The sequence below is a fragment of the Columba livia genome, chromosome 4, assembly GCF_036013475.1.
Source record: "Columba livia isolate bColLiv1 breed racing homer chromosome 4, bColLiv1.pat.W.v2, whole genome shotgun sequence".
Taxonomy (NCBI): Eukaryota; Metazoa; Chordata; class Aves; order Columbiformes; family Columbidae; genus Columba; species Columba livia.
The window spans coordinates 31069039-31082123 of record NC_088605.1 but is presented as its reverse complement, the minus strand read 5'-3'; the positions used below and the strand labels follow the sequence as shown (position 1 = coordinate 31082123).

At 37.9% G+C, this 13085-nt stretch overlaps 1 protein-coding gene across 1 annotated transcript in view; it reads right to left on the bottom strand.

Moving 5' to 3' along the window:
- TUSC3 (tumor suppressor candidate 3) overlaps positions 1-13085 on the bottom strand; it is a 132053-nt gene that overhangs the window by 56542 nt on the left and 62426 nt on the right. Inside the window, exon 6 of the mRNA XM_065061008.1 lies at positions 8162-8251. Within this exon, the coding sequence (XP_064917080.1) occupies positions 8162-8251 (90 nt within the window). The remainder of the gene's footprint in view (positions 1-8161; positions 8252-13085) is intronic.

The following is a 13085-nucleotide window of genomic DNA, read 5'->3' as shown; positions in this document are numbered from 1 at the left end:
ATTAAAATGCCAGCTATGATCATAGGACAGAAGTCTTATACAGGTTAATAGTTTTCCTAACACTAGTTTACATATGTTGCCCATTTGTTAATGTGCTGATCTGTTACAGAATTTAGATTATTTTACGCCATTTTCACATCTTATACTGCAATTGTTAATTTTTTTTACTAAATCAAGATAGAACTTTAAATTAAAGGCTTGAGAAGCCCTTTATTAGTTGCAACTTCTGAGCAGACATACTGCTTTGATGAACACAGGAAAGCCATTTCATTCAGCACACTCATAACATAAATAACCTACTTCTTATTTCTATCAAGCCTATTAACATAAATAATTGGTTAAGAAGTATTTTCAATAGCACTATGATTGTGATTATGGTTGACAGATGCATTAAAATATTGCTGTGGTAAAAGTGATGCCAATCTGGACATCTTATATTAGATACTGATATAATAACCTGCATGAACTTTTTTTTAATCCAAAATCAAAGTAAGCATATAAGAACATATCACAAAGCAAACTGACTTTTGTATATATTGAAACCAGCACCAAGCAATGTGGCCACTTTCAGAAAAGTCAGGCATTACAAATACAATCTTGGTGACCTTTACCTCAAACATGCTTCCAGATAGATTAAAGGCAAAAGGACAATGTATTTACTGTGACTTACTGAACTTGAAAAGGAGAGTCATTCTTTAAAACTGTTCCAAGGAACAGTTCCATTTATTTTAACTAGACTCATATGAAAAAGTCATGTCAGAAAACACAGAAGAATATACTTTAATAAATGACATATTGTCCTGCTTAGTAGAGAATTAAAGTAAATTAAGGATCTTGACATTCTAAGCATTTATTTTTCACACAGAGTACCTTAATTTTGCATTGACAAACGCAAAAATGATACTAGTAGTCAAATATATTTTTCATTTAACTGAAGAAACATACAGATTACCACATACTCATATCAGCAAGATAACTTGAAAACTGATATTTTAGAGATTGTTCCTGAACAAAAAACAGTGGTTATAAAACGGTGAAAGGTAAGCAGGGAAAAAAAGGCTGTGAAAACTCCATAACTGAATATTTATATTTGATCTGATATTGGAAGGGGTCCTATCTAAAAGATCTGCCAAACAGATATAAATTACTTCTTAAGGACATAATTTCTGTTATGCCTAAGTGATTTTGACAAGCTTTTAAAACATAAGACATGTAAAAAAAATCAAATTAATATAGTGGCAAATAATACCATTATCCATATCACAAAACATCATCTTATATTGGAAAGCCATCTAATATATTTCCTTCTTCACACAAAAACTTTTCTAACTTCTAATAATTTATTCTCAGAGAAGGAAAAAAATTATGAGCTTTGGAAAACATCTTAACTCAGTATTATAGAGCTTGTCCTTTGACCTCATTTATAGTAAACTTTTGACTATTTTAAAGATGCAGCCCTGAGCATACTGCATAATAAAAATTTTAGAATTTGTATCCCAATTAAAAAAAAATGGCTGCTAATCCCTCGATACATATACATAAATGCCTTCTTAGCCATTGCTGCTATTTAATTAAAAGCTGGTGAAAATCTACTGAGAACTCTTTGCTATTAGGTCAATTAAACAGCAACAGAACTACCTCTGCAGGAGGTTCAAAAATATGTAATTGCTTTCTCCAGCTTTCTACTTGTCTCACCACCAGCGCTATACAGATCAAGCTCTGAATAAAAATGAGAACTCTCCCAAGACTGCCTATATGTAGACACCAACTGGATGTTTAGTTTGCACTCTCAATCCTGGTACAATACATATTGATTTTATTGTCACACAGACAGTAAGGACCTAATCTTAAAATTATTAGGCAAAAGACGCAGAACTCCAGAATCATAGAGTGTCCTGAGTTGGAAGGGATCCACAAGGATAATCAAGTCCAGCTTCTATCCCTGCATATGACAACTCCACAGTTCACACCATGTGTCTGAGGGTGTTGTCCAGTGTCTTCTTGAATACTGACAAGCTTGGAGCCATGACTACTGCCCTGGGGAACCTGTTCCAGTGCTCCACCACCCTCTGGGTGAAGAACCTTTTCCTAATGTCCAACCTAAACCTGCCCTTGCACATCTTCCTGCCATCCCCTTGGGTTCTGTCATTGGTCACCTAAGAGAAGAGGTGAGGGCCTGCCCTTCCTCCTGCTCTTGTGAGGAAGCTGTAGACCGCGATGACGTCTCCTCTCAGTCTCCTCTTCTCCAGGCTGAACAAACCAAGTGACTTTAGCTGCTCCTCATATGGCTTCCTCTCCAAACCCTTCACCAACTTGGTAGCCCTCTTCTGGACACTCTCCAGTAGCTTAATATCTTTTACATACTGTGACACCCAAAACTGCACACAGTGCTCCACGTGAGGCCGCATGAGTGCAGAGCAGAGCAGGAAAATCACCTCCCTCGCCAAGCTGGCAACGCTGTGCTTGATGCACCCCAGGACACAGGTGGCCCTCTTGGCTGCCAGGGACACTGCTGGCTCATGTTTCACTTGCCATCAACCAGAACCCCCAGATCCCTCTCTGTGGAGCCGTATGTACAGCCGGGGTTGCTGTGTCCCATGTGCAAAGTCTGGCACTTGCCCTTGTTGAACTTCATGTGGTTGGTGATTGCCCAGTTATACAATTTGTCCAGATCCCTCTGCAGGGCCTCTCTGCCCTCAAGAGTGTCAACAGCTCCTCCCAATTTTGTGTCATCAGTGAATTTAGCATTCCCTCAAGTCCTGTGTCCAAGCCATTTATAAAGACATTGAAGAGCACTGGCCCTAAGATGGATCCCTGTGGAACTCTGCTAGTGACTGGTCACCGGCCCAATACACCCCCATTTACTAGAATCCTTTGAGCCCAGATCATCAACCCATTGCTCACCCACTGCATTGTGTGTTTACCCAGCTGTATGCTAGACATCTTGTCCAGGAGGATACTGTGAGAGATGGTATAAAAGGCTTTACTGAAATACTGAAAACAGACTTCCCTTGGTGAGCTAGGTGGGGTAACCTTGTCATAGAACAAAACTAAGTTTGTTAAGCAGGTCTTTCCCCTCATGAACTCATGCTGGCTGGGACCAATGAGTGTGCTGTCATTCAGACATTTTTTGATAACTCCCAGAACAAACTTCTCCATGATTTTGGCAGGCACAGAACTGAGGCTGACAGGCCTATAGTTGCCAGGTCATCCCTGGTGCCCTTCTTGTAGATAGGGACAATGTTTGCCAGCTTCCAGTCTTTCAGGACTTTCAGATTCGCAGGAGCTTTGAAAAGTCATGGAGAGAGGTCTTGCTATGATGTCAGCTAGCTCTTTAACCACCCTTGGATGAATCCCATCAGGCCCCATCAACTTGTAGGGATCTAGCTGGAGTAGCAAATCCTGTAAAAGTTCCAGATTAATTTAGGAGTTTATCATTCATGCAGCCATGGTTTTCTAACCCAGAGTTATGGAGGCCCCCAAGTCCATCATTGGTGTTGAAGACTGAGGCAAAGAAAGCATTAGACATCACAGCTTTGTCTATGTCCCTATAATAAGGTGACCATGCTCATCAAGCAATGGGTCAATATTATTTCTAGTTTGCTTTTTGCCACTAATATGTTTAAAAAACCCATTTCATTGTCCTTCACAGTACTGGCCAGCTTCAGTTTTAATTCAGCTTTGAAAGCATGAATTTTCTCCCTACAACGGTGAACAGCATCTCTATAGTCCTCCCATGTTGCCTGACCTTGCTTCCACTGACCACGTAATTTCTTTTTTCTTCTATTATTACAAGAAGATCCCTGCTCAACAAAACTGACTTTTTGCCTTGCCTGCTAGATTTTCAGCATTTTTGAATTGCCTGGTCCTGTGTTTTTAGTAGTTGTACTTAAAAAACAACTAACAGTGATGGACCCAAACACCTTCAAAAGCTTCTTCCAGGGAATCTTAGTAGTTCTCTGAGCAGCCTGAAGGCTCCTCTCCTCACATCTAGTGTTAAGGTCTTGCTGACAGTTTTCCTTCTATTAGCAAATATTTTAAACCTGACTGCTTTGTGGTAACTGTGGCCAAGGGAACTCACAGTTACCGCTTCTCTGACGAGATCCTCTCTGTGAGAATCAAATCTAGGATGGCAACTTTCCTGGTTGGTTCCCTTAGTACCTGTGAATTTTCCTGTCAGCTAAAGCCTTTTTGCTAACTGCAGTTTCCTGAAAACTAGATACATGTTTTGGTAGACATAGCAATATAATGCAAGGTCATTTTTAAGGATGGATGCATATCCCATGAGAGCAGTGAACTGAAACAGGGGACCAAAAACTGACCAACTAAGTGTTCTATCCCATTCACATGATACTTCATGTAAAGTGGGAGATCACAAGGATCTCGTCCCTTTTCCTTATGGCCGACAAATCTAGAGTTGAGGTCTTGGTGTCAGTTTTCCTCCCATTAGCATAGATTTTAGAATCACAGAATCATTTCGGTTGGAAGAGACCCTCAGGATTATCAAGTCCAACCATAACCTAACTCTAGCACTGAACCATGTCTTTAAGAACCTCTTCTAAACACCTTTTAAACACCTCCAGGGATGGTGACTCTACCACTTCCCTGGGCAGCCTGTTCCAATGCCTGACAACCCTTTCCATGAAGAATTTTTTCCTAACATCCAATCTAATCCTCTCCTGGTGCAAGTTGAGGCCATTTCCTCTCATCCTATCACTTGCTACTTGGGAGAATTGACCAACACCTTCCATGCTACAACCTCCTTTCAGGTAGACAGTGATAAGGTCTACCCTCAGCCTCCTTGTCCCCAGGCTAAACAGTCCCAGTTCCCTCAGCCACTCCTCATAAACCTTGTGCTCCAGGCCCCTCACCAATTTAGTCACCCTCCTCTGTAATCTCTCTATTATTTCAATGTCCTTCTTATGATAAGAGGCCAGTGATTGCTTCGTGGTCACTGTGGCCAAGGAAGCCACCAGTTGCCACTTCTCCCACGAGACCCTCTTTGTTAGCAAGTAGCAAGTCTAGGAAGACACCTTTGCTGGTCGTTTCCATGACTACCTGTACCAAGAAGTTATCATCCTGTTGCTTTAGGAATCTTCTGGACCTCTTGGTGCCAGCTGTGTGGTATTTCCAGTTGACATCTGGCAAATTGAAGTTCCCCATAAGGACAAGGGCAGGTGAGTTGGAGGCTTTGCTTAGGTCCCTAAAGAATAACTCATTAGTGTCATCATCCTGGCTGGGTGGCCTGTAGTAGACTACCATACAATGACATCTGCTTTTTTTGTCTGTCCCTTAATCCTTACCCAGAGGCTCTCAACTTTGCCATTGCTAACTGCCAGCTCCATGCGATCCAGACAACTTCAGAAATGTAACAAAGATAAAGAGTGTGTCAAGATAGAAGACTAGCACCAGTTTTGTCAACCTAAACCAGAACTGAAATATCAAATGACAGTACTGTGTGATTCAGTTTTCTACGTAAAAATCGATACTGCTATCATGTGGAACCAAAAACCTAAAATTAGCTGACAGCAAATGGGGAATAAAGGAAGTAACTGCAACAACTTCTAAGAGACCACTTCACCTTTACAGAATAGACCCACATGGAATTACAAAAATATGGTTTAAAACTTTCAAAGAAAACAATTACAGAATTATTTAGCTAATTGAGCAAAGAATCACAAATGGTGTGCACAAGCCAAAAATTTAAGAACTGGTAATGTTACTTGTACAAGATACCAGCACTAGCAAGTAGAGTTGTTTAAACAAAGCAAACAAATGTCTTTTCATCTTCTGAAATAACAGCAATTTAAGGAAATGAAATGAAGTGTCATCTAAAATTATAACAAGAACAAAGCAAATAATAGTAGATATCTCAGGCAAGGAAAATTTATGAAGACAGAATGTTATCGCTTTCAAAGTCTGGTGGCATATCAGGCTCTGCAGCTAATACAGAACTGAACCACTAACTCCTATGAAATAAGAAAAGCTAAGAATTAGTAAATTTGAAGCTAACAAGAAATAAAATAAACTTTGTGAGCTATTCTATGCCTCCTCTTAAAAACAGAATTTTACATGGTAAGACTGTTAAGAAAGTTTCAGAGTATTAAATACAGGCAATCCTTGTACAAAATTGGCATGCAAATTTGGAATTGGTACTAAATCCTAGAGAATGGAAATAAAATGATGAGTTAAATTTCATGCAGGTGTAAAGACAGCAGTTGCTGACTTAACACAGAAGAGCGTTACAGTGAATTATCATGGTTGAATAAATCTCATAGAAGTGTTAGGTAAGTACTTTTAAGACTTCACATTCACAGGAACATAGATAACTGCTAGAAAAATGGAAAAGGGAAATGTTCAACAGTATTATTAGAAAAAAAAAAGGCAATGCAAAATAGGTAAAGGTTTAAAGAATACTTATTAAGCTTCTAGCACTGGTAAAAATCAGAGTTTTAAGTTGCAACTTAGAAAACAGTGTTACCTTAAATAAATCAGGAACTTAGTGATCCTGCATTTATACTTTTTAATTCTTAGAATCTGGTTTTACTTACTGACACAGACACAGTTCCAAGGAAGTGAAAGTACTAACAAATATGAACAAGGAGAGACACGTGGATCAGAGGCACAAAATAACCTACCTGAAGTCATATAATGGAGCAAAACCAGAAAAGAAGGTATGTATGTTGACTAACACAGTAGGGTTAGTATCTAGAACTTAAAACCATCTTTACCATTATTTGCATTATTTAGTTCTGTATGCTAATACTCCCAAACCAGTAGCTTTTCAGACACTCATATAGGATGTTAGTTCACACTCTGAAAACTGAGACAAGATGACACAAATTCAGGAATAATTAAATATGGTGTATTATAAAATTATTCAATGTAGGGTATACTTCAGAAACAAGCCTTTAAGAATGGCGATATGTATAAAACTGGATATGATAAAAACTAATTTGTCATGAATAGTGCTTTTTCTATGCTGTTTCCCCTTTATGTCACTCTGTAGGAAAGAATCATAAATTTAATATTGTGAGGCAGTAATGAAAAACTCTTAATATTTAAATACACAGTGTTTTACAGAGATTATTTATTACACTATCAGTTCTACTTCTGCATAACCAAGTTGACAGATAAAATCATGTCATTTAATGACATAGTTATGCTGCTACATTCCTGATAAAAAGCAGATCAGTAACCAAATTTAAACCATCATTTTTTGCTACTCCAATTTTTTAAGATATAAGCCAGTCTCCTTTAAGAAGCAACAGTCAAAGCTGAAAATAGCTCAACAGGCCACTAGTTATGAAAAAGCTCCCTGACAACCAACTTTATTGCAGGTTTCATAGATTCCATCCCAACAACTTGCTTAAAAAGTAGTAAATAACAGAGGGGTAGAAATTAGCCACGGTCTTGTTTTTCTTCGCAGCAGACAAAGAGTTTCTCCTTCTGAACTCTGATGAATGTTTGCTAATTCGTGAGCAGTAAGGAGCAAGTAAGAGAATTCCTTCAAAGACAGCAGTAGCAGGATAGAACAGTAATTTTGGCAGTAGTCAAGTAGTGGTAATTTCTTCATAAAGCTGATACGGAATTTAAATTGAAGGACTAAAGATATATAGGAAAAAACATTCTGTAACTGTCAGTGGAAGAGTTATTGGCATGATGGGAAATGGTACAAAGCACATGAAAATATTTGCCATTTCCTTTTCTACATAAAATTCTCAAGAAAGAAGACCACAATAAGTCACAAAGCTCAAAGGCTTGTATAAATAGAGACTGAAAAGAAGGAAAAAAATATAAACTCACTTTTCACTTTGTGAGGGAGCACACTTCTACAAAAAGACACAATATTCATTTACTTTGGGCAGTGGCAAATGTGTGGTAAGGAATTATTATAACATATTTGCTACAGTTGAGAACCTGACAGAAAAAAATTTGAAAAACATGGCTGCTCCTTTCTTTGTTCAAATCAAACATGGTGGCACTTTCTAAACATCTTAAATTCCAAAACAGACTCCGCTTGCAACTGGAGACTTAAGACTATGACATACTGTTATACACTGCCACAGAACTGCAATTAGTTGCTATTGTAGACTTACTGTAGGCAGCAACTATCTATATAATATTTCTCTTGAAAATAAAAATAAAAGAATCAACTCACCACTTGTCCATTCTGAGGATTTTTATGTGCATATGGGGGTCCTCGGATGTGATTCCACATCTGACCAGATGTCATAGCAAATACAACACACTAGAAAACAAAAATTTGAAAAAGAAAACTAATTTATTTCCCAGAGGAATTGAATAGAAAACCATTCTGCTGTTGATGTTTACTTTAAATACATAATTGTTTACTTAACCAGATATAGCATGTACCTCTACTTGAATAGTAGCATGGAGTTTTCAGATGTGTTGCTCTCATAAAAGTCTTAATGACTTCTGCTAGAAAATGAGTTAGCTCAAGATGAATATTTTCTAAATCTCAATTGAAATAATCCTGTCTTTATGTGCACTCAGAATTGCCACAGTTATGCATCTATATGAAAAAAAGCATTCATAGTAGTGGAAGGCATTTATTGTAAATATGCTGCAAACTAGTGTTCAAGTTTTATACAACCCTTCAGGAAGTTATTTCTATCTGTAATCTAATAAAAATGTTTAGCTTGCCTGTTTGTTTTCAGGCATATGAAATGATATATAAAATATAAGAAAAAAATCCAATTACAAAAAAAAAAACCACTTATGTCCCATTTAATTAAATTCTCATTGTGTTTCCTATATGACTGTGATTCATTTTATCTATGACAAATAACAATGGTTGATTTCATAGAAAATTAAAATTCCCTATGGAAAGAAGTGTGAAGTTAGGTTAGGAATGTATAACAACTGCAAAAACCGACATTAATTTTTGTAGAAGGTCATACTGCATAATCTACATAACAAACATCACAGTCATGACAAGTTGTTTTGACTACCTTAAAGAGGAAAATAAAGTATCTTTTGATTACCAAATGAGAAAAACAGGAATGGGAAATATGGATCATCTAAATATGTCTTCTGATTTATCAGAACATATAATCCTTACAAAAACTCCAGGATAATTTAAGTAAAGTTTTTACATATATGCTTACTTTTACTGCACAGCAATATTCCCACCTGCACAACACAGTCCTAGTGATTTAAGCAGATGGATCACGAATGTAAAAATTCATACCATGATGGCTAACTAAACCAGTATTTAATATGTTTAGTAACATTCAAGATGTAAGCTGGTGTAGCTCTGTGTTCCCATAAACCTAGCATTGCTACCTCTAGCGATATGATTTTAACAAACTTTGCAATGCCTTAGGACTGAATCTTGTCAGGCTTTTTCCAAATCTGTCTTGGCTTTCCTGGAATTTTTTTAAAATTTGTTCAGCTGAAACAGCAATTTTTCCAAAGACCAGGGGGCTAGGCCTACTTTACATTACTTTAGATTATCTTTGTATGGCATTTTTTTTTTTCTATTCTATTTAGGATGAAATAATTATGACCAACGTAATGATGTAGATGAATTTTCTATGAAAATTCCTTGTACTTATTCTTAAATTACTGTATTTAATTTACATTCTCTAGAGCGAAATCTGCTACCACATGGAAAGATCAAAAAAATCCTCACCCCAGTTTATATACTTAACAGATAAATCACTCAAGTTACTGAAGATCTTTAATGCTTGCCAATACAATTACACTGCCTCATAACACAGTAACATCTTAGAAAAAAAAAAATCAAGTAGACACAATAGAGGGGAGGAAAAAATTCAAAGTATTAATGTTATTGAAAAGTAGAGAGTTAAGAATATGGTTGTTTATCCTGAAGACATCTTCCATACTCTGCCAGCTCAGACTAAGAAGAGAGTATTTCCATCATATCTCTTAAGCAAGTATTTGGTATGCATTTGACATTCAAGCTCATTTTGCTGTGCTCTATGTTCTATTATGATCATCCAGGTAAAAATAAACATTGGAAACTACAGACTTGTGTTTGCAAAATACACTTGAAATACACACCTTTATCTGTAGAAGAGATGCATCCATCTATGATACACAATACATCACACTGACACACAATGTTTACCATTCCAAACCCCATATTTTCCATAGGATCCCATGCTTCGGGATCCAAAATTTCCAAAACACCTAGTTCACTCATCATTACTGTGAGCTGGCATTTCCTAGGATAAAACTTCACCAAATTGATTCCTGTGAATGAGTGTGCTAGTTTTGGCTGGGATAGAGTTAATTTTCTTCACAGTAGCTAGTGTGGGGCTATGTTTTTGATCTTTGCTGGAAACAGTGTTGATACAGGGATGTTTTCATTATTGTTGAGCAATGCTTACACAGAGCCAAGGTGTTTTCTGCTCCTCCCACTGCCCCTCCAGCGAGTAGGCTGGGGGTGCACAAGAAGCTGAGAGAGGACACAGTCAGGACAGCTGACCCCAGCTGGCCAAAGGGCTGTTCCAGACCATCAGACATTATGCTCAGTATATTAAGCTGGGGAAGATGAAGGAAGGGTAGACACATTTGGAGTGATGGCATTTGTTTTTCCAAGTAACCGTTATGCATGATGGAGCCCAGCTGACCTGGAGATCATTGAACACCTGCCTTCCCATGGGAAATAGTGATTTAATCCATTAGTTTGCTTAGCTTGCATGCGCGGCTTTTGCTTTACTTATTAAACTGCTTTTTTCTCAACCCACGCATTTTCTCACTTTTACCATTCTGATTATCTTCTCAATTCCACCCTGGGGGTAGTGACTGAGTAGCTGTGTGGTACTTAGTTGCCAGCTGGGGCTAAATCATAAAGATGAGCAACTTGTAACATGTGATTAATGACTTCATATTTATCTTAATGGTTTACATTGCATATGAATTGTTCCACTGAAATAAATACAGAGAAATGGCCCCTTTCTGCAAATTTCTTGGATCTTGTCAAAGTACAAAGGATGGAAACTGGAGAACAGAAGACTCAAGCTGAGGCACTTTTCTCTGAGCATTCAGAAAGATTTTCAACTCCACTTACCCAGACTAGCATCTGTACTTCAGCAGTTCTACAGAGAAGAGTATCACAGACACCCCTTTCATCCACAGGTTCCCTCCTTTCGCCTTGTCAGACTCCAAGAACACCACTTTAACTGCTGCATGCCACATGAATTATCAGGGGAGTTCAGAGTATAGCTATTTTAAGGGCTTCCAGTTTTAGGTAGCTTATTCTGCATCCAAATGATAAAAGCAAACCGAGTAGATTTATTGACTGCTGTGGTCCATAGAGGGAAGGAAAAATGATTTGTTACAAGGCACTATGGCTCTAGGATCAAACGTCCACAGGGTGTCTTCAGTGGCAATGAAGTTCACACTTACTACCAGTCCTAGGTGAGATACACTGCATGGGTAGACAGAACCACTTAACGACCTTGTTAACAAATTGCAAGTGGTGCTATCTTGATGGCTTCACAGAGCACAACTTCAGCCTTAGTTTTGCTAAGAGGGAAACTGATTTGAGCTCACCCATGGGACACTTGTGTGTGTACCACAAGGCTCCCAAGAATAGACACAACGTAAATAAGCATCAAGAGTCCCACCAGAACACTGAATTTCTAGCATGACACATCTTTAAAAGTACATGGGCAGAATTCCTCAACTGTTCTTGGTCTTGTAAGGTTTGTCAAATCATTTGGCCTTTCTTAAAGGCTTTAGTTTTGTTTAACATTATCTGCCAGATTATTAAACAGAATTACTAGAGACTTTAAAATACATAACAAATGGCTTTTTAAGTGATGTTTCCTACTAGCAGATACTAGACAGATATTAGATTTCTCTCTGTGAGTTCACACCCCCAAAAATGGCAAGTACTTTGTAACAAGAAAAATAATTAAAATTTAGATTAATTTATTAATACAGTCAAATTCAAGCGTAGTTTCAAAAAAGGAGGAGACATAGGCAGACATTTCTATACTTCATTTTTATACTTTTCTGTATATGTATGTTTTAGCCATTTCAGAGTTATTGTTTTAAAGAAATAAAACCTTTTCTACTCAGTTTAACTTTGCTCTTGTACTCAAAGGCTGCAGAGCTGCAAGATCTGTATTCAATTTTTAAATAACAACCTGTCACTTATTAGAATCTCCAACAAGAGATACACAATTCAAGGGCAGGTAGTACCAAACGGAAGTGAAGAAAATGGGTTTCTGTACCTTTAAAAGGTACTGTGCATCTCTAAAATCTCAATGGGAAAGAAATTGCTGTTATTTTCAGATGCCTATCTAGTCACATTGAGGAGCCTAACTTTTTCTAGCTCTATCTTTGAATAAAACACATTACTCTCTGTTACTGTTTAACCCTTGGTGGTGGCTAAACAGTAAAGAGCCACTCTCTCTCACCCTTCCTTCCCCAGCAGGAATGAAGTTAAAAGGAAGAAAGACTCGTTGATTCAAATTGAAACAGATTTAATAGAATAATAAAGGACAAGAGAATAAAAAGACCATAATAAAATACACAAAGCTATACAGAGCAATGCTTAGCTGCTGGAACTTGTGCTTCCAGCAATGGACGCCAAAGGGCGGACACTGCGAGCACAGAAAGTTCAGTAAAACACGGAGTTTACAAACGAGCATAGGGAAGTCATGGATCAGGCAATGGGAGCAGGAAACAGGACCCCTCACAGACAGTGGCCATCGAAGAAGGGCTGTCCCCAGTAACTTCCCAGTCTTATATGGAGTGTGACATTCATGGTATGGAACAGTTCACTGATCAATCTGGATGTCAATCTAGGTGCTGTCCCGTTATGTTCCCTTGCACCTGCAGCTGGGCAGTTGAAAAGTCCTTTGTCCCCTTGGCAACCGCCAAGATACCAGTGAGTTCTTACATTCTTTTCATACCAAATCCCAAATACCGGAAAGCTACTGGAAGAAAACATTAACTCTGTCCCAGAGTGCTATATTATTATTCTTGACCTAGATCCAAAATGAAAGACCATGCTAGCTACTAAGATGACAAGATTCTCACTCCACAGAAAACCGCATCGATTCAGCTAACCCAGCACAGTT